This window comes from Abramis brama (assembly GCF_963993115.1).
Source record: "Abramis brama genome assembly, chromosome: 9".
Classification (NCBI taxonomy): Eukaryota; Metazoa; Chordata; class Actinopteri; order Cypriniformes; family Leuciscidae; genus Abramis; species Abramis brama.
The window spans coordinates 10,851,881-10,874,841 of record NC_139971.1 but is presented as its reverse complement, the minus strand read 5'-3'; the positions used below and the strand labels follow the sequence as shown (position 1 = coordinate 10,874,841).

At 37.1% G+C, this 22,961-nt stretch overlaps 1 protein-coding gene across 4 annotated transcripts in view; it reads left to right on the top strand.

Moving 5' to 3' along the window:
* Window positions 1–22,961, top strand: part of myo5aa (myosin VAa) — a 95,884-nt gene that overhangs the window by 56,903 nt on the left and 16,020 nt on the right. For 2 of the 4 annotated variants that reach the window (XM_084123718.1, XM_084123717.1), the window contains exons 17-32: window positions 484–570; window positions 666–774; window positions 1,004–1,215; window positions 2,641–2,797; window positions 4,498–4,737; window positions 7,007–7,255; window positions 9,313–9,406; window positions 10,525–10,673; window positions 10,831–10,944; window positions 11,083–11,220; window positions 12,620–12,676; window positions 13,108–13,335; window positions 13,796–13,896; window positions 15,615–15,671; window positions 16,491–16,571; window positions 19,019–19,217. In XM_084123718.1, the coding sequence (XP_083979844.1) occupies window positions 484–570; window positions 666–774; window positions 1,004–1,215; window positions 2,641–2,797; window positions 4,498–4,737; window positions 7,007–7,255; window positions 9,313–9,406; window positions 10,525–10,673; window positions 10,831–10,944; window positions 11,083–11,220; window positions 12,620–12,676; window positions 13,108–13,335; window positions 13,796–13,896; window positions 15,615–15,671; window positions 16,491–16,571; window positions 19,019–19,217 (2,272 nt within the window). The remainder of the gene's footprint in view (window positions 1–483; window positions 571–665; window positions 775–1,003; window positions 1,216–2,640; window positions 2,798–4,497; window positions 4,738–7,006; window positions 7,256–9,312; window positions 9,407–10,524; window positions 10,674–10,830; window positions 10,945–11,082; window positions 11,221–12,619; window positions 12,677–13,107; window positions 13,336–13,795; window positions 13,897–15,614; window positions 15,672–16,490; window positions 16,572–19,018; window positions 19,218–22,961) is intronic. The other 2 variants (XM_084123720.1, XM_084123719.1) reach the window with 1 other exon arrangement.

Genomic DNA, 22,961 nt, shown 5'->3' with positions numbered 1-22,961 from the left:
GGCCTCTTTGTCACAATCTCAGCAAGTACCGGAAATATCTTAACGAATTTGAAGAGGGGGGCTTTGAATATTTTGTTGTACAACGATACAAAAAAGTTGAGAACCTAGAATCAGATTGTTTTTCTCAGAATCGAGAGATGCATAAAGATTCCCAAACCTACAAAATTTCCCTAAACTTTGTCCGGCATCTTATATGAAGAAATTTTGCCTATATTAAAGCTGCAGCGTGTAATGTATGTGCTACCTGCAGTCCTAAACAGAACTGCAAAAGGTAGCATAATTTCACTACATATCAGGAGTGTGCCAATCATGCCCCAAAAAGCTGTCTAGGTTGGCAGCTCACTAGTTTAGACAGTATGCAGGCCTACTATTTTTTCTTCATGAGATTTCACTCTAAATATCATTTTGAACTGTGTTTATATCAGTAGATTTAGAAGAAGTGATAGTGATTCTAGGCTGATATCAGATTTCTGTCATTACCAGGTTTGACCCCAAGAGGGCAGTGCAGCAACTGCGTGCATGTGGAGTTTTGGAAACAATACGCATCTCCGCAGCTGGTTTCCCATCTAGGTACAGTGAAGATCTATACATTACCATACTGAACTCCCTTTTGTCAAACACTTCCTGACTGTATATTTGTTTGCACGACTACTTTTGTTTGTCAGGTGGACGTATCAAGAGTTCTTTAGCAGGTATCGTGTCCTGATGGTACAAAAAGATGTTTTGCCGGACAGGAAGATGACCTGTAAGAACGTTTTGGAGAAACTTGTGCAGGTACAAAAAGAGGACAATTCAGCTTATAAAACTATATTTATACTCTGTGTGGACTTGGACTCTTTTGACCTGATTAAAAAAAAACACTTAAAACCATAGCAACAATGCCCTGAAAACCACCCAGAATTGGCAATACTCACATTTTCTATAGAAAATTTTGTGGAAGGTAAAGTTTAACATGAATGAAAAGTCTGTTAATTCTCTCTCCATTTTTTTGTTCTCTCAATAGGATCCAGATAAGTACCAGTTTGGCAAGACCAAGATTTTCTTCCGAGCGGGGCAGGTTGCGTACCTGGAGAAACTGCGTGCAGATAAGTTGCGTGCTGCCTGCATCCGCATCCAGAAGACCATCCGCTGCTGGCTGGCGCGCAAGAAGTACCTGCGCATGAAACATGCTGCCACAACCATCCAGAGATACGTCCGTGGACACCAGGCCCGCTGGTGAGGGGGAGGGGACTCATCTCATAGTGGGCGGAGTCAGACTAAATTTATGAAAAGCAGAATCATACAAAATAAGATGACCCGGAGCTTCTAGAATGTAACAGTGCCCGTTCACTTTGACTGTGGAGATGGTTCAGGAATTATAAGCTATGAGTTTAAAGCCATGAACCGAACCAAACCAGCCCAGCTAAGGAAAATTACAACATTACAAACTCTGATTAGAAGACAACAGAAACATTTTTTTTAAAAGACAAAGGCACAAGACTGTGTACTTTAATGAGGGAAAGAGCAAAATCGTATCACATAATTGTAGTTGAATCACATTCATCATAATTAAAATGAAGTATAAAACTATTGATTTAAAGATGTTGATTAAATATATATATATATATATATATATATATTACATTTATTGCAAAATATGCATACATTTACAATTAGCGTAGGGAGACATTCATAGTGCATCATGGTAGTGGCCGTTCGCTGCAGAGATCTTTTTGTGCAATTTTCTCACCATGACTCTGATTGGTGGAATTTTCTTTAGAATCATGGGTAATGTTAGCCTGGGAATCCAGACCCAAATCCGAAAGATTAAGGGTCTGGCATTGAGTAATGAAAATCGCCCAGCTCAAGGGGCGGCACCAAGCATGCATTTGAAAATCTCACTGCACGCAATTGGATAGCACTACGACCAATCACAACAATCCACGGGGTGACGTATCCAGAGCCCCATACGCTTAGCTACTGTACCAGCGGAGCTAACTGGTAGATTAGACTCTTGCCGTATCCGGTCGGCAAAACAGCAAAAACGTCCTTCTTGCAAAGAAACGATTTGAGCGCCATCTTCTGTTCGTCTTTTAGATGAAAAGCCAAGTCTAACTCGTTCATTGTAGCAGCCAAAGCTGTTTCAAACAACTGGTGTTCATCCATAGCCATCTTGCAATGTTTACTAATGACTTCGACGTCACAGCGCTGTCGTCTTCTGTTTAGCTCGCCTCTGGCCCGCCTATATCAGATAACCCGATGTGATTGGTGCAGCTCGGCTACAAGGGCATATTTAATGAGCATCATTACTCAATGCCAGAGTGACTTGCTGAGCAAATTCAAATTGTGCTCTTGCGAGAACTCTGGGTTTCCAGGGTAGGGTAATGTAGTTTTTCACCAGAAATTCCTCTCTTAAACACCATTCTTTGGAAAATAGGTTCAAATAATGTGAACTGATAGATTCAACAAAAGCATATACCATTCATTAACAACATTGGAGCTCACAGTATATCTGTCTTTAAGGGTTTATAAGTCATTGTTAAAATATGAATTGAATTCTTACTTCGGAGAACCCAAATATTGCACTCTAAACTGTTTTTTAGTATTTAAGTGGGGAGGTTTGCATGTGTTAACCTCTACGTTGTTCTTCCTGACCCACAGTCTTGCAAAATTCCTGCGTCGCACACGTGCTGCAATCATCATTCAGAAGTACCAGCGCATGTATGTCCAGAGAACATGTTACAAACGCAAGCAGGCTGCTGCTCTGGCCATGCAGTGCATCCTCAGGGCCTACATGGCCAGACAACTGTACAAAGCGGTGAGGAGGAAACTACACATTCTAATACACTTTTACACAATCTCACATATACAAGCCTCACAAACACACTGCTAACAATACACTTCTAACTCTTCTATTCTCAATATTGCACTTTTATTTACATGCACCTTTGCATTTTGTAATTTAGTTCTGTTTTTGCTGTAACATTTAAACAAGCTGGATTTTATACTTGCATGCATCAGGGTAACATATGATGTTGGCAGGGTGGTTTATAATTAACGCACTAGAAACCAGTGAATTATTTCAGGCATTGGACACATGACCTGTGAAAGTGGCTAACTACACCCCTAGGGAACTGAATGAGGTTAAAAGTGCAGTGGATTAAACACATAGGAGTGACTGATTCTAAAATTAGTCAATTTAATTTCAATTTACACTTCAAAAGTTTGTTCATTTTTTTTATAAAGAAAGAAGTTTGCTTTTACTCTGCAAGGATGCATTAATTTCAACTTATTATTCATCATGTAATTCTGAAAAAAAGTGTATCACGATTTCCACAAAAATATTAAGCAGTTTAACCATTTGAAACATTGATAATAAGAAGAAATGTTTCTTGAGCTGTAAATCAGCATATTAAAATAATTTCTTAAGGATCATGTGACACTGACGACAATGACAATTCAGCTTAGCCTTCATAGGAATGAATTCAATTGTAAAAATATTTTGCAATATTGTAGTTTTCCTTTTTTATGTAAATGCATGCTAAATAAATGTAATAAATTTTAAATAAATGCAGCCTTGGTGAGCATGAGATACTTAGTTCAAATAAGTATCATTATTAATAAATGCCAAACAAACTTTTGAACGGTAATATAAATTTCATGTAAAATCTCAAAATTTCATTTTTTTTCCAATGTTTTGATTTCAAATTTCAAATATTTGATATAAATCTTTCTTTTTATGAAAGAAATGGTATGTTTTTATCTCCAAAGCATTTGCAGCTTATAAACAGAGTAAACAACTAATATATGAAATTAAAGATAAAAAATCTAATAAAATATGTAGAGACTTTTTGCACCCAGGTGTAATCTGTAACAGCAGGAAAACGAGAATAAACCACAATGAGTTTTGAAATATTGAGAGATTATTTTAAGTGATGAGTAATTGGCTGCCAAGAGTATAAAACCGTAAAAGTTTGTGTGATTGGTTCCACTCTAGACTATTTGAAAAGAGTTACCTTCCAGTAACAAAACAATAAATAAATTATTAAACTAAGAAAGTAGCAATTCTGTTTCATCCTGAGATCAACCTAGAGTTTTGCTGGATCACTGGTTTTCTCTAGTTAAAGTTTTTGAAGCCTCTGGAAGAGGATGAAGTAGCACAGTGTTGTGATGACCTCATGTCTCTTAGCCAGTGTGTTTGGTCATGTGATCTCACAGGCAACAGGTTGTTCCAGTGTAGGGACTGTCCCACTGATGGACCACAGCAGCTGTGGCTGTATTATTACTTACTCTCTCACTCCTCTATTTTGCTTCAGTCAGACCTCTGTTGATCAGCAGTGGATTATCGCGGCAGGATGTGTAATATCTGCAAATTAAAAAGGCAGAAGGTGTGAGAGAGAAAAGCGATTTGAGAGCATTTCACTGCGCTGTCACTGTAGTGATCACTATGTCTTTCTTAACTCTTTTGTATATTTGTGTTTTCTCCTGTTCATCATGTGTTGTTGTGTGTTTGTTTAGCTTCTGCGTGAGCACAAGGCCATCATCATTCAGAAGATGGTGCGCGGCTGGTTGGCGCGGCAGTGGTTCAAGCGATCGCTCAGAGCCATCGTGTACCTGCAGTGCTGCATCCGTCGCATGCGAGCCAAGAAGGAACTCAAAAAACTCAAGATCGAGGCGCGCTCGGTCGAACACTTCAAGAAACTCAACATCGGCATGGAGAACAAGATCATGCAGTTGCAGCGCAGGATAGACGAACAGGTACCACACTTCACACTGAGATGATGTGGCTTATTGTGCCTCATTCAAAAGTTTAGTTAATATGATTTCTGAGTAGCAAAACAAAAGTTACTCTTTTGTATGTCCAGCGTAAAACTCAGGAGGATTTTCTTAAGCCAATATGAATTTGTAATGCTCGTTTCTGTTCTTCTTGTGCATCAGTGCACTTTGTTCCATAAAAAAGTTTGTCATCATAAATCTTTCATAAAATGTAATAGCTTGCTCCACCCATGAAGCAATTTTCACCCTTTTGTTTTTTTAGCTTCCTTCCATCCAACCAGCTGTCATGTTGACTCTACTTTTCCCAATCAAATTCTACCCTCCTTTTTGTCCTGTGAATATCATCATTTAGTCAAAAAAACATCAGGTTATGGAAGGAAACTGGGTTACATGCATGCTTTCATGTTGACTTTATGATGTCAGTGTTAATTTGTTTCTAGCTGATTTTAGTTCCTTTAGAATGAGTCATAGTGTGTTAGCTATGTATGATAACATCATTTACAGTGGTGTGAAAAAGTATTTGGTAAATATGATCAAATTTGGCTGTAAAAAATAAATCTGCATTTTTAATCCTTTTGATATTTTATTTAAAAAATGTGCTAAAATCTAACCTTTCATTGAAGTAAAATAATTGAAAGTGGGGGAAAAATCACATTATGAAATAACTGTTTTTCTCCAAAACACGCTGGGAAAAATTGTTTGCCCCCTTTTATTTAACACTTTTTGCAACCTCTTTTTTCCAAGATAACAGCTCTGAGTTTTCTCCTATAATGCCTGATGAGTTTGGAGAACACCTGGCAAGAGATCAGAGACCATTCCTCCATACAACATCCTGTTCTCCGTTATAAGATTTCTAGCACAGGCTGTCAGGTTTAGATTTTTTATCTGTTGGTATTTGATCGAATCTGTGATGCCATGTATCTGAACAAGATGTCCAGGACCTCTGGCAGAAAATTAGGCCCACAGCATTAAAGATCCAGCAGAGTATTTCATTTTACACATGGGGTATTTTTTTATCCCTGTATGAACCAATCCCATATTAAGTGTTTGCTGCCAAAAAAGCTAATGTTTTTGTTTCATCTGACCGTATAACATTTGAAAAGTAACTGACACTACTGGAACTTCAAACGGGATGGGTTCATTAGCTTTTTTGGCAGCAAACACTTAAGATGGGTTTGGTGCACACAGGGATAAAAAAGTACCCCATGTGTAAAATGAATCATTACGGACAATGTCAGTAACGAGTACGGCAACTTTTACCATCTATAAAAAGGTCAGGAAAATTACCTCAGGTAATACTAATTCCGTGCGAAAAGGCCTGCTGTAAATATGTACGTACATATTCTGTCATTTCCTGTTTAAAAGTAGTTTTCCACTTTTTTTAAGTATGGAGGCGCTTGAAAAAGCATTCAGTTGCGTTCTAGGTGGTGGGACAAGTCTGTGGCAAAACTCAAGTGTTTTCCGAATTCCATTCAGATCAAAAAGAAGGTCAAAAGCACTTGATAGAGGCACGAAAATTATTTTAGATATTGGTAAGTGCCTATTACCAACATAATCCAGTCTGAATTTAATTAATAAATCGTTCGATCGGACCTAACTGAGTTTTAACTGTTATATATATAGGTTATATATAGATTATATGTGTTTGTACACGTGATATCAGGAAGCAAAGTAATACACACATGACGACAGGGAGGTTATGACGGTGCATAAATCGAGTTACCCCTCCCACTTCTGCTAGTTTTAGTGAGATTTCTTATCCCGGGTGAATTGGCCATTAATACTACAGACGTTCTGTGGTAAAATTACATTAGTCTATCTACACTTGTAAAACTAATCCCGTCCGAATAGGGCATAAGTGTGTGTTTATGTAGCTGTCAATGTAATGTACCGATTCTAATGACAGTTAAAGGTTTTAATTGAAAATGTATCATCATATGATGAAAAAGTATAATATAGGTTCATTATCAGTTTAAAGGTTTTGCACAGTGGAGTTTAAAAGTCTGAATCCATGTTGAAAAGGAATTTTATTGGGACATTGGAGTAAAAATTTTATTTAAACTTAGAGAGAAACAGGATTTTGCAAAGCAAAAACACTGCAAAACACAAAGACTGTCATGATGTAAAAAAATATATTTAAGATAAATTCAATAAAGTAAAATTACTCTGATTCAAGAACTAAAATTTCCCAAAAATCGTACTTATGTAATTAAATAGAATTAACTGATGTTCTGTTTTGGTTTCACTCTAGAACAAGGACAACCGTTCTCTCAGCGAGCGTTTGAATGGTCTAGAGATCAGCCATGCTGCAGAGTCTGAGCGCATGCGTGTGGAAGTCCACCGTCTGCGAGGGGCAGAAGAGGATGCCAAAAACAACGCCAACAAAGTTACAACTCTTCTGGAGGAGCTGGAGCGACTGCGTAAAGACCTGAAGAACACACAGAAGGAAAAGAAAGCCATCGAGGATTGGGCGAAAACCTACCAGGACGAGATGGAACAGGTGCTGCACGTTCACTTGTGTAGTTGTGTGCAGCTGTGATGTGCCTGTACTAGTGCGATGTTCAAAGCACTTTTCAAAAAGCTGAGGGTTATTCACTTAGTAAATCCGTTAATTTGTCTCATTCATTTCAATTAACTGAAAACAAACTGATTCATTGATGCATTGACTCATTGATGCATTGTCATTACTCAATCCTGGGCTGCGTTGAAGTCCATTTCTTTATGCACTTCCCTCGCTAATTTCCATCTGTCTCGTTCACTCGGATGTATGTCATTGCTAACATTGAGCGCCCACTACTGGCGGAACCCTTGCAACGGGTTTAAATGGGACGTCATAAGCCCTTGATCACTTGGAATCCGCTATGGATCTGATTTATTATTTACAATTTTTTATCCTTATTGATTTGTTTTACGGATCATTCTGTATGCTTGGGCTGTTGGACAAAATCTAAAAAATTACACAAACGAAAATTATAACAATACAATGAACTATAACGGTGTAAAAAAAAAATTTAAGATAGCTAAAAGTAATATGCCGGTAAATGTCAAAATAACTCCAAAATCAAACACTAGAGTTGTGTGGGAATATTAAGCGCTATCTGCTGTGGCGTAACAATGTGCGCGTTGTGGTCTATGGATCTCCCTGGTGTACATATGAGTAGACTCGCTCCCTCTGACAAAATTGAGGGGTCGAGGGTCTGTCCAAATAATACTTTCTTTCCCCACTTGACGAAGTTGAACTCACATCAAAATGGCAGCGGGGATTCCCCTGAGGGGAAGTGCTTAGGGAAGTGTACTATATGTCTAAAACTGGAGTTAGATGCAGCCCTGGAAGTCAATTCATCCAGACAGCTTAAATTCACCAAAATTCACTGATGCGTTTGAGTCGTCTCCCAGTGGTGTTCCTTTAAAGAGGGTTCATTTGAATGACTTGTTTTAGTAAACGGATTCATAGAAAACACGTTCATTTGATTCATTACTCAGTAGTGTTCCAGAAGTCAGTTAATTTGGATGGCTCATGTCAATTTACTGATTCAAAAAAGCGATGACTTAAATGTACCACAGTACATTCATGATTCCTGTGTCATGAAGTTCTCCCATACCATTGAGTGATTTACAAAACCTTTGCAAATTAGTTAAACAGAATAATTAATTATATTAAAATGTCTAAAGGTGCATTCACACCATGTCGTAATTACCGCAATTACACGATTTCAACTTGTAACAAGCATTCATGTCCTCATGGAGCTCATAATTACAGCTTGTACCATGGCAATTGCTTGAGAGCTCTTACTTGTACCACATGACTGCTGTACTACCTGACCGCTGCAGATTAATTTAGACGTTGATAGTGGTGCCAAAAAAACGCATAATTCCCAGTCTGAGGACGTGAACAGCTCTGAATATAACGTCACATGTTGTCATCTTGAGACTATGGTAATTACGACATGGCGTGAATGTAGCATTAGTGTCCAAGTTATTAGTGTTTGACTCGTATATAAATGAATAATTTATATAAGTGTGCGTTTGATCTGTTTCTCAGACGTGTGTCGTAAACCTCATTGATGGTGTGGCATTACATTAGCAAATTCTAGCTGCATTAGCAAATTCTCCACAATAGATCCTCATAAAAGTCAAGTTAGACCCACAGGTTACCCACATTACCCTGCTTTTAGACAGTCCTCCTAGATTGTAGTGCCCTCTAAAGACACAGATATACTCCTGTTTATCTCCATATTCAGGGATTAGAGAAACACTGCTTTAAATCTGGGAAGAGAAGAGACCTGTACATTCACACAGGTGAGAGAGAGATAGAGACTAGCGCTCAGCACAAATGTTAGAAGTAGCCTAGTTTTAGGATGGTACAGTAGAGGAATAGAACGATTCACAAAGCCACAATAATACAATATTGAATGAGTAAATGAATGTTCCCGTTCAATACAAGCATCTGTGACATGATGCAGATTACCACAGCTAATAGTTTTTTTTTCATATAATCTTTTAAAGACTAAAATGGCATGCAGTCGACTGATTGTGTTTGTGTAATATTTGTGACAGATGATCTCAGAACTAAAGGAGCAAAACCATTTGCTGAAGAACGAGAAAAACGACCTGAACCGAATGATCCAGGAACAAGGCCAGCAGTGGACAGGTAAGCAAAAACTTGAATATGTCAGTGTTGTTCGATGTATGTGCAAACTCTTTAAAAACAGTGTTTTTACACAAGGTAGAACTATTTAATATTTTTCACAGAATATTTAGTCATGTTAATCATCATTTATATGCACCACTATAGCAATATATTGTAATAAACATCACTATTTAACTACAAAATGTAACATTTTGTTGGTGATTTGGTTTCATTTTCATGGACTTTTAGTTTGTGTTGCTTTATTTCCTATGTTTCCTTCCATTATCATGTTTTCTAGTTTGTGTTCATTTGTTGTCATGGTCATAGATATATATACATCTACATTATCGGCTGTTTCTGTGGGCTGCTATACATAAACCATCCGCCATATTGGAACAGTCAAAGCCTGTCCGTCAACACTCAAGAGCAAGTTGACTGCATTTGCAGCCATGATTAGACGCATGTCTGAATATCTATATCTGCAATAGACTTCAGAAAATGTATTTACTAAAACTTTACTAAACTAACACAATACAACAAGACAATAATGGTATCGTTTTCAAAAACTTGCACTTTGAAACCCGTTTTCAAAAGTTTGCTTTTTCAGGCCCTAAAAACGCCCTAAAAATTTAAGCATGTAAAATGTCACATGGGAGCTTAATGTGAACATCTTTGAGTCATGGTTGCAAATTAATTGTTCAAACAAACTATTTTATTACTGCATATCGTCATTGTGCCAAATCTATTGAGGTTTAAATCAGACATTCTATTTAATATTTCTGACTTAGCGCTGGTGTGAAACTTCTCTGTCTTTAGGAAAACGAATGGGCAAATAAACAGCACATTAAAATCATCCGAAAATTTAATATTCCGATAATATAAAATATGAAAAACATTGCAAAATATCATCGGCCAGTCTTACACACTGCTATACCTAATGTACACTCAGATCAAAAAAACAAATTCAAATCCTTTATAAACAGTGTCTGTCATTTCTGTGTGTGCTTTCCTAACATGATACTCGTCCCTGTCCTGTTGCAGTGTCAACAACACGAGTCAGATGATTGAGTAATTCAATATTGGTTGACTGTTCTTTGGGAATGTGTGTGAATGATGTTTAACATGTATGTGTTTTATAGACAAAATGCAGAGGGCTCTGAAGGAGGAAACCCAGCAGCTAGAAAACGATTTAAACGAGGAACGGTCTCGTTACCAGAACCTCCTTACCGAACACCTCCGACTAGAGGAGAAATACGACGATTTGAAAGAGGAGATCACACTTGCAGTGGTGAGGACACGATCATTTATGGATTACTTAACTTCACATCTTGAAAATCAACTAATCAATGGGTATTCTGAAAGATTAGTCTGGTTTAGGCTCAGATCCAGCACACTCATTTCAGTAAAAGCCTCCAGTCCTCTGATGGGTCCTTTCTTTCTTCTAGAATGTTCCAAAACCTGGTCACAGGCGCACAGACTCCACACACAGCAGCAACGAATCAGAATGTACCTACAACTCCGAATTTGCAGAGTCCGAGGAAGGGTCCCGCGGAGGGGAGGTGAGAGCAGAAGTCATTTAGAAGTCATCTAATTTCTGACTTTCTTTGGCTTTTGACGTTATAAAGATCCTAGGAATAAAACATAAAATGGCACATATTGTGGATATAAAAATGGGATGCGTTTTATTCTCTCCTCAGGATGTTTCCAAAGGAATACTGGACATGTCCCTGTTCCTGAAACTACAGAAGAGAGTATCCGAACTAGAGCAAGAAAAACAGTCACTGCAGAACGAACTCGATCGGAGGGAAGAGCAGTTTCAGCGGGCTAGAGCTAGGGTACACACACACACACACACACACACACACACACACACTTTACTCTGCTTTCTGAATGAGAACATACCATCAATGTTTTTATTTAAAGTTAAATATAATCTAAATCTCCCTAACCCAGATACTAAAATTATATATATACACGTGTATATATTGGTACTGTAAACGTAAACATTATATGAAAGGTTAATGAAAGGTTAATTTTACTCAAACATATACAGTGCGTGCAGAATTATTAGGCACGTTGGTTTTCTGATCATATTTTTTTCCAGGCACATTTTACCAATTCCAAACCACATTAATCGTAATAACTACAATTAATTTTGTCATTTATAAGTGATATATAATTGTTCATGAAGGCTGGAAATGAAAAACGCCTTATTTTCAGGTGTGCAGAATTATTAGGCACGTTTTCTTTTACAGATAAAATAAGCCAAAAAAGAGATTTAACTCAGACTGAAAAGTAAAAAATTATTAAATTCCCATGAGAAGAATGCAATACTAATGCAATACTAAAAATTGCAGTTAAGGCACCCTAACCCTAATGTTGCCGAATGCAAACAAAATGAAAGCAGAACAAAAATGCACTACTCATTTATGCTTCACGGACCATTTGTTAGTTCGGACCAATAATAGACAGCGCAGTGCCCCGAACTTGCCAGTCGCGGGCCGATCTCGATCACGTGACACTGTTACTAGGAGATCCAGACTCTGGAGATCCAGTGAAGAAATCCATTGAATTCGCCTCATAATCGCTGCGAGATCCAGTGAGAAACATTCCGATTCGGCGCAGAGTTCTCTGTTATAAACCATAGATATCAGATCAAACAGCGCTGACGTGGAAACCGGGAGAAACACAGAAGGCTTTCAGTCCACAAATCAGCAACATTCACCATGGATTTAGGCTAATGTAGTAACTCTAACCATAACTATGGTATTGTGACAGAAATAGTTAAACGCTTACAAGCACTAACTTACACATCTTTTTCCAGCACTTCAAAACTGTAATATCATAAATGTTATTTTTAATGTGATGACCAACACATTTTTTGTTCATATACCTCTGCAAAATTATTAGCAATAACTTTTTTTATATATGTTCGAGTAAAATGAACCTTTCATTAACTCATATAATGTTTACGTTTACAGTTTTCCCCTTAAATTATAAAATGAACATGAAATGTCCCATTAGATAGATCTATTTAGTTTTTCACCGTATATAGTAAGGGAACCTACAGTTACCAATTAAGTTTTTACCATAGATTTTTTACAGTCTTTTAACTTTAAAATTATGATATATTGTTTTCAATGTATAGCTAAGTAAACCCAAACACACATACATACATATACTTTTACATACACACTGTTACTGTAATTGAAAATGTGTTTTCTTGTTGGCCAGGATGATGAGGAACATAAGAAAGCTCGTGGCGCTGAGCTGGAGTATGAATCTCTCAAGGTAAACACACACACACGTAATAATCTAAATGAAAAAAATGCTCTCATTACAATTCTCCACCAGATTTATTATTATACTACACGCACGCAAGTTCACACTAACTCAAAAGCTTGCGTACACGAGCTGAGACCTGACGTGAGATTTGATCGTAGCCCACACTACCAGTAAATATTTAAATATCTATTTCAGGTCAATTTATGGCATCATTTTTAAAAGATATGTTTTTAGTATGGTCCTTGACCAATACTTATGAAATTACAGCTGTGTTGAAACACCTTCCTGCTGTCGTAGCTGGAAATAGAACAAAAACTGTCCAGTACAATCTGAAATGAGGAAGATAAAGCAGTGTAGTATATCATGTTATATAGTAATATTATGGGGTTTTTTTACATAAATGTTTTTGTATGTTGATAATTCTGAATTCTCTTCAGCGTCAGGAGTTGGAGTCTGAGAATAAGAAGCTCAAACATCATTTGAACGAGATGCGTCAGTCTTTGAGAGGCAGCACTGATGCCGGTTCTGCCGCTCCGGGTTCTCCTCCGTACACTGTCCTGCTGGATCAGCTGAACTCCTCCAACGAGGAACTGGAGGTGCGGAAGGAAGAGGTGCTCATCCTGCGCTCTCAACTCGTCAGTCAGAAAGAGGCCATGCAACACAAGGTCAGACACGAAGCCTTTCATTCTTACTTCAGTTTTTGTGCATTAATATCTGTCTCTAACATTCTTCGCTTAACATAAGTCTTGTTAAGATTGCTAACTTCATCTCTCCTTTTGTCCTGTGTTGCACTCACAACAGGATGAAAAGGTATGTTGATCAGACAGCAGAACAATCATTTACATCACTTCCATCTCCATTTTAGTCGTTTGCTGTCGTTCAGAGTTTGGGAAGATATTGTCGAACATTAAGAGTTTGTAAGCCATTTGGCAATTTATTTATATGAAAAGCGCAAACGTTGTATATTAACTTTACAGTTTACAAGTTCAAACATCACTTTTATTAACTGAGAATGAAGTGAACGAGAAATGGTTCTTGTGATGTGTCTGATGCTCAAAAGTCAGTTAGTTGATGGATTCGGTGATTTATAACTTGCATGAGTGTGAATCTTCTGTGTGTGTTTAGGCAACCATGACTGAACCTTTGCCGTACATTGAGGATGTGCAGAAGCTGACCGATGCCAAGGAGATCTCCCAGGCCTACATGGGTCTCAAAGACACCAACAGGTGCAGTGCTTCTCTTTACATTTCTTCCACTATCAGCAGTCATGTGCTGAATCACAAATCCATTACATCTCATGCTGTATATATGTTGTGTGAAGTCCTGTTCTCTGCCCTACTCATAGTGAAGTCTTCATGTTTTGCATCAGAGGTTCTTAAACTTTGATTTGCATCCACCAGAGGGCTACTACTTCTAATCTAAGATAATACTATCTTTATCAGAAATTGTACCCCAAAATACTGTGTAAACTACCATTCCAAAGTTTGGGGTCGATGTTTTTTATGTGTTTGAAAAAATGTCTCTTATGATCACCAAGGCTGCATTTATTTAATCAAAAATACATATTTAAAAAAAAAAAAAAAAATGGAATTTAATTCTGTGATTGAAGACTGAAGTAGTTTTTGCTGAAAATTTGGCTTTGCAGTGTCACATGACCCTTCAGAAATCATTTTAATATGTTTAATATGGTGCTCAAGAAGCATTCCTTCTCATTATCGGTGTTAAAAAATAGTTGTGTTGCTTTTTTTGTGCAGTAAGTGATGCTTCTTTTTAGGATTATTTGACGAATAGAAAGTTCTGATGAAAGAAAAGTTTTGTAACCTTATAAATGTAGCTTTTGATCAATTTAATGTTTTTTTTTCTAAACAAAACTATCTGACCCCAAACTTTTGAACGGTAGTGTATATTACATAAGCTTCTAATAATCTAATGGACTATTACTTAAAAAAATAATATATTTTTCTTCCTATTTTAATTGGATGTGAACCAAAAAGTTATATTACATAAGGTTGAGTTAAAATCAAGATATTCAAAACAGTAATAGAATTTAAATATGACTGGACACATGACATTTGAAGCCATTGTACAATAGATGATAAATGCCCACTTGCACAGTCATCATGGTGTAACAGCACATCAGTTAAATTCTATATGTTAATGTGGCAAGTTCTGATGTGTTTTGGCACCCGTAAACAACCTACAGTCACACTGCGCTTAAATCAGAGAGCTTTGGTTTGGCATGTCAAAACTAAATAATTTCCATTAAAATAAAAAAGCTGTCTACACATATTTATATTGTCAAGCCATTAAATGGACAGACTAGGCTGATAAAACCTGTGATTAAGTCTACTATTAAAGCATATATATGATGTAAACATTAGGTCTACATATAATATTCACATATGCAGTTCATAGGGGACATAATGTATTACCCCTACAGTTACAGCATGAAATTACATTTAAAAAAAAAAAAATCTCCCAATTCTGACTCTATTAATCACAATTGTGTGTTTATATCACAATTCTGGGGGGAAAAAATATTATTCTTATTATTCTGAAGATATAAACTCTGAATTGTGAGGGGAAAAAAATCAGAATTGTGGAGATAAAAACTTGAAATTACCTTTTTTATTGTTTTATACCGTGGCTTCCATAGACTGCTTACTGCAGAACTGTCATTTTCTGTCACCATGTAGGCTCCGTCCACCAAACACATCATCTGTGTTTTGCAAACACCCAAGTGTTCTATTCTACCATCACACTACCCATCTCTATTTATGCTCTCGCATACATCCATTGAATAACATCAATCTCGAACTGAGGAAATTATCATTTATCACTCTCACAACCTTATTCACAAGCCTCTGTGTTTAGGATCAGGCCTCTGTCTGTCTGTATCTGTCTGTCTGTCTGTCTGTTGACGGCTCATCTCTGTCCTGCACAGATCACCCAGGTTTACACGCAGACCGACTGAAGTGAACGAGCTTGTGAGCAGGTTGAGGTAACAGATGGACAGGCATGATGGGCCGCTCTCACTGCATGTGTGTGCAGCTCAGAGCAGAGCAGCATTCCAGAGCCCATACATAGATGAGAAAACATACAGAAAAGCTTTGCTAGGCATGACCTTTAACTAATAAGAAGGGATTGTCTAAAGTCTAGTTCGCTTTTAAAATATTAAACAACCAAAGTTTGCTTCAGGTAGCTTTTGAGGCGGGTTTATTTGAAATGGATTAAAGCACAATAATATACCAGTGCAGCGATCTTCATGAATGATTGTGCAAAATATGCCAGCAAAATCACATTGTGTTGATCAGAATTTCTGTCCGTCCAAAGGTAAATGTGGCTTTTGGCTGACTGCTTGGATGCCATTTATTACCCGTTTTCAGTGCACAAATAGCTAATTTATGTGAATGAATGGATGGCAAACTATTTTTGTTTTGGCAAAACTATTAACTCTTTTTTATGTATTTTTATTATTATTATTAATTGATGGTTACACTTGCAGTCTTCTTTATCATCATTATTTTATCTTCATTATTTATTGTGTTTTATTTACTGACATCTTTTTGCTGTTTTACTTAATTCTTTTCCTACATTAATCTTTCCCTCTTCCATAAAGCAGCTCTCAGATCTTAGTTGGACTTATATTACGTTCCATTCCTCACATATAATATCAAATATTCTATATTGGGTGAACAAGTCTTTTAAATAACCTGTAAAACTCCTCAACATACCACACACATCTAAGTTTGACATTTTTTGTTTTCGCTTGTCCTTGTTTTTCGTTCTTACCATTTCTTTCTTTGTTCCACCCCATCAGATCCCCATTCCCTGATTACCATAAACTGAATGAGGATGGAGAGCTGTGGTTGGTTTATGAAGGGTTAAAGGAAACAAACAGGTTAAAGAGCAGAGAGATGAGAGCATGTAGAAATGTCTGAGCGCTCAGCTTTCTCATCTCTCCATTCTCCGTTTTTAGACTGATTTTGGTCTCTCAGCTTTCTAAAGACATAATCATCTAACATTTTGCTGTTTATTCTTCCCTAAACAATAGTGTGTTCAGACTGTTGTCCTTAGCATACAGTATGAGTAGTGCTTCATTGTATCAAAACCTGCAAGAACTCTTTGTAGTGTTAATACAGGACTAACCAAAATTAAATTGGGTTGCAAAATTCTTATTTTAAAACAGCATGTAGCTAAAAAAAAAGACTTTATAAAAATATAAGTAAAATTGGTTTCTAGAGTTGAATGCTGACTGCTGCACTGCAAGAAAGAATGGGCAGGTTTCTTAGCCTTAGTTGGGAATGGTTCACTCAAACATTAAAGTTGGCCATTATTTATATTATGCCATAACATCTTGTTCTGGATGTTCTTCCAAACCTTTATGATGGTTCAAGTTCCAAAAAGGACAAAACCCCACAAAAGTACCATAAAACTAGTCTTTGCAGCTTGTGCGCAGTATTCCAAATCTTCTGAAGTTATACGATAGCTTTGTGTGAGAACCAGGTGGATATATTATTCACTGAAAATCTTCACCTCCACTCTCAGATCTGATTCTGCTTTCAGCATATTCTAATAGGTGTTTCTCTTTTAGTTATAGCACATTTTCTTTTTGTATTTTCAAACCTGGTGTATCACATCAGCACTAGGGTTTTTATTGTTAACCAAGGGTGCATTTACATGACAGTGATGTACTAAAAATATAAACTTTTTCCTTTGTGTTTTTCGCGTACAGACGACAACATTGTCAAAACGATCCCCTCAAAGTAGTTTTTTAGAAAATTACTAAAAACGCTGTAATTTGCTTCCAGGCCAGTAGTTGGCAATGTCACTTTGTAAAGAAACACTACACCTATAGACTGAACATGTACTATGCATAGACAGTATATAAACTGGACACAGCGACCCCATAGGTTTCAACGGAGAGAAGTGAAGCACATTAGAAGCCCTCATTTCCTGATTGCCGAGTGTACTGTGCAGACTCAAACTGAGCTTGACGACGTGGATGTGACGTGAGCAGCCTGCCTGACAGTTGTAAGTCTTCTAGTAGCTGTGCCAAACGAAATCTGAACCATTCCCTTCCGAATCTTGCAGAGATGGAAAGCGTGAGTAGGATCTGTCCATGAGCTAGGAGCAGGAGACACTTCATGATTCTCTATGGGCTTCTCCCTTGACTTTATCGGACTTTATGCCTCCACGTCCCCCCGATTGACTGCGAGCTTCTCTTCCTGTCTCTACGGTAATTTCCAGAGAGTCGCGTGGTTATGACGCAATCGTTAGCCTACTTTTACAAAAACTGCTTCTACGGGGCCATAACGTAAGATACAAGGTAATGGAGCCTTTTATACATTGTCGTGTTTCTTTAGAAATAAACCATAGACAAATGGAGTCTTTTAACGCCTCAGATGTAAAGTTATTCGCTGTCAAAGTGACGCCAAAATGAATGGGAGTCAATGGAATGCTAACAGCAGGTGAAGGCTTGTTAGCCAATGGCGGCTCCCGGGGGTACCTTCAACATAATATGAAACGCTGCCCCCCTGGTACTATGCATGTGCTTGACGTCACTGTTTTCACAAATGTATGTTTTTGTTGTTACATTTTTGCATACAAAGTTTTCCATTTTGAATTGAAAACGGCGTTGTGTAAATGGCCCCTCAAACTAAAAAAAAAGAAAATGGGTAATTTCTTGAAATAAAACAAACTTTAGCATTTCTAATTTTAATTTAGTTTAATGTGATGTACTAAAATAACTAAAGCTGAAACTGAAATAAAAATGTATAAAAATTATATAGACATATTTAAAAAAAAAAAAATACTAAAACTTGAACTAAAATTAAAATATAAAAATAAAACAATTCAAAATATAAAAAACTATAGTAGTATCTCAATGATATAAAATAACACTGATCAGCACAATATTTTAAATTTGAAACAAGAAGATTAGCAGTGAATTATGACAATTTCAATCTGATTCTCAACCAACGTTATCTATTATATGACTTCAGATGACCTGGAAATATATCGTACAAATTTCATATACTGTTTGTATGGTGCACTGTCCTTGCGCTGCATAAAAGTTCTTCAGAATTTCTCCTTGCAGGTTAAAATGAGTATAACTAAATAATGACAACATTTTCATCTTTGGATGAACTATTCCTTAAACACTTTGATCTCAAAACAGAAGTTAATGCTACTCTAATGAAGAAGTGTATTTCTGGTTATTTCTTCAACTCAAAGGCAGTCTCTCTCTCTCTCTCTCCCTCCCTCTCTCTCTCTCTCTCTCTCTCTCGCTCTCTCTCTCTCTCTCTCTCTCTCTCTCTCTCTCTCTCTCTCCCTCCGTCCATATAGGTTGTTGGAGTCTCAGTTGCAGGCTCAGCGTCGGTCTCATGACAATGAGGTGGAGGTTTTGCGGGGAGAGCTGCAGAGTGTTAAAGAGGAAAATAACCGTCAGCAGCAGCTGTTGGCTCAGAATCTACAGCTTCCTCCAGAGGCTCGAATCGAGGCCAGTCTACAACACGAGATCACCCGCCTCACCAACGAGAACCTGGTCAGTACAAACACTATCCTGACACTTCCCTATACCAGTGCTTCTCCACCTCCAGCCAGACACACTATCCACTTCTTAAAAATTATATTGTTTTTCCTACTATTGAACAAATCATAACTTAACTTAGTCGTCTCCCGACAGCCCCATAAATGTAAGTTGATTAGTAGAAAGGAGTATAGTAGTAGACAGTTAGTTTAAGTGTTATCACCTATTTTTCATAATATTAAACTGGTGTATATTAATAGCCTAATATTAATCCCAGTTGGTTTTATTAATGATGTCACATTCATGATATGCAGCCTGTAAAACTTGTTCTTGGCCCTTAATGAATCTTAGTATATAAAAAGGTTGTTTGAAGTTTATAATTGTTAGCCCTCAGCAGAAAGCATTTTAAATCTAAGTTTATTTTCTTAATTTCTGGTAAAAGTTAAAGACCCCATGAGATCATAAATGTAGTTTTGTGGTATTTACTCCATGCATATTAGATTTCAGCTCATCTGTATGCTAGTGTTCCCTTTCGTTCAGTCACTACGAGTTACGTCAGTGAATGACGAAATGGGGGTTTCGCTTAGAAGCCTATCACCTTCGAGTTCTAGAAAATGAGCCAATGGCAAAACAATGCCATGGGTCTGCGGAATTTGCATAGCACAACTCCGCCCCACCGCGTGGGTATAAAAGGAGCAGCGTGGCAATCTCGCATCATGTTTTTGCTTCGGAGCCAAGAGTTACGTCCCCCTGCCACAACCGCTGGAACAGCCGAGAGTTCAGTCTCAGCTCCTCAGCATAACATGATGCGAGATTGCCACACTGCATAGTTGCGCTATGCAAATTCCGCAGACCCATGGCATTGTTTTGACATTGGCTCGTTTTCTAGAACTCAAAGGTGATAGCCTTCTAAGCGAAACCCCCATTTCGTCATTCACTGACGTAACTCGTAGTGACTGAACGAAAGAGAACGAGGGTTACAAATGTAACCGATACATTCTCCTGTAAGTTGAAAAAATTAACCTTTAGGAGATATGCACGGTTTGCAAAAATATGCAAAGTTTATTCAAGGGTATAGATGTTTTTCCCCTGCCATCAGGATAACTTTTTTCTGTTTTTTGTGGCCCAAAATGACTGGAATTGCTGCAGCTGTTCTCAAAAAGTGTGGTCCAGTGAAAACCACCAACAATCATTGTTTTTAAAGTGATAATCCACCCAAAAATTTAAATTCTCTCATCATTTACTAACCCCTCATGCTGCCCATTTATATGACATTCTTTCTTCAGATGAACACAAATGCAGGCTTTTAGAAAAAGAATCCATTTCTGTGAGACAATATAATGCACGTGGATAGATCCCTCAAAGTTGATGCTTCAAAAACCATGCAAAGTGAATATGACGGTAATCCATGCAACCCCAGTTGATGAATCAATGTCTTCTGAAATTAAACGGTTCATGTGTGTGAGAAAAATAATATAACTATATACATTTTAAACTCAATTTTTCTAAAAATCTCTCTGAAGAAAGAAACTCATATGCATCTGGGAAGGCATGAGGATGAGCAAATGATTTTTTTTTTTTTTTTGGGCATTTCATTGTTTTCATTTTAAGTAATTAGTATTAGTGACGAATTGGACATTGATAAATGTGGCATCTGAAAACAGTCTTCATTTAAATATCTCACCCCTATAAATTCACGGTTTAGAAGCCTTGCCCTTCGAGTGTATGACATGGAGAAATGTAACCCAGCCAAGAAGAGGACCTTCTCTGACCTGGAGATTGAAACTTTAACCTCACAAGTTGAATCGAACTAGCTTGGGTTATTTGGCAGCTTGAAAAGCGGAATAAAATTAAGTCATAAAATGCAGTTTGGAGCGAGATCACTTCTGCGATCAACCGTGTTGAACCGAACACCAGCTGAGGTTTGAATATTTTACTGATGTTTCTCAAGATATATTACCCCTAATTAATTAAATGATTATTAATGTTTCACTATTACATATAAATGATTATATAAGTATTTCATATAAGAGAATACTTTATTATACATATACTGTACAGTATGTTATGGATAGGCTGTATGGCACACTGTCAATACATTTTACCATTGGCAACTCATTTTTAAATGATGAATATGATTCCAGTCAAAATACTCTTATAACAATCCTCCGCCAGATTTACTGTGCTGCCCACAAGTTCATGCTAACTAAAACACTTGCATGCACGAGTTGAAAACTGACGTTCGAGCCACTGTTCACATCCATTTTGATAAATGCCAAGTTTTGCGTGGAAACGACCATACGCCCAATTTTCTGTTGTATGTTTGTTTTCGTAAATGAGGGCCTGTAAGAGCACAATGACCTGTACATTTTTTGACCAATTGTGGTTGATGCTCCATGTGTCCAGCCATTTCTGCTCATTTTACAGTGAAATGCACTGCAATACAGCAGTGTGACAGTTAAAGGGATACTCCACTTTAAAATGAAAATTCTGTCATCATATACTCACCCTCATGTTGTTTCAATCCTTTATGAATTTCTTTCTTCTGCTTAACAGAAAGGAAGATATTTAGAAGAATGTCAGTAACCAGACAGTTTCTGGTCTCATTGACTTCCATAGTATATATTTTTTTCCTACTATGGAAGTCAGTGACATTCTTCTTAATATCTTCCTTTCTGTTCAGCAGAAGAAAGAAATTCATACAGGTTTGAAACAACATGAGGGTGAGTATATGATCACAGAATTTTCATTTTAAAGTGGAGTATCCCTTTAAACACTTAGTGAATCATTTGTCAGGGCTCAGATTTATTGGTTTTGATTAGCCAATATGGTTACATTTTATTTTGATGGTCCACTTTAGACATTCTAAGTAACTTTGCAACTACGTCAACTCACTCTTGTTTGAGTATTAGTAGACTGTAGTAGACTGTTAGGTTAGGGTTCAGGTTAGTAGAATAAGTTGACATTGCTTATTCTACTAATCCTATTAGAGGGAAAGTAGAACAGACAAGCAAACACATGTACACATAACATTTGCAATATTACAAACTGAGACTTAACAACATGTACAGTAGTTGCAAAGTAACTTATAGTCAGTAGAATGTCTGTTGAAGGACCATCAAAATAAAGCAGATATTAAGCAGATAGTCTACTAATACTCTAATGAGAGTTAGTTGACATGTAGTTGCAGAGTTACTTATAGTTAGTAGAATGTCTAAAGTGGACCATCAAAATAAAGTGTTGTCGCAAATATTGCATCCCCCGTCTTAAGGTAACATTTTTGCCGGAATAAATTGCAGAAATTAGACAAAAATGCAAGCTGTTGCTAATAATTCAGCAAACGATTGAATTTGAATTTATTATTGCAATCACAACATCACAGAATCCTTTTATTATTATTATTATTGTTGTTATTATTGAATAAGAATTTCCCTCCCCCTAATCACCTGCCACCAGATAGCAGTAGTGTTGACTGTGTTGTCCTGTTTCAATAGAAAGAACATCAACACAGGACAGAAAACTGCCTTTGTTAAACCATTTTATGGGGTCTTTAATTAATAGCTTGACAAGGGTGGACTGCAGATTTAACTTAGGCTGAAACTTTTGATAGGCTGAAAGCACATTTAGGGGAGAGTGGAGTAGAATGTGTCTGTGGGTAAGCTGTGTCGCCAAATACATATATAGCATACATACAGTGAGGAAAATAAGTATTTGAACACCCTGCTATTTTGCAAGTTCTCCCACTTAGAAATCATGGAG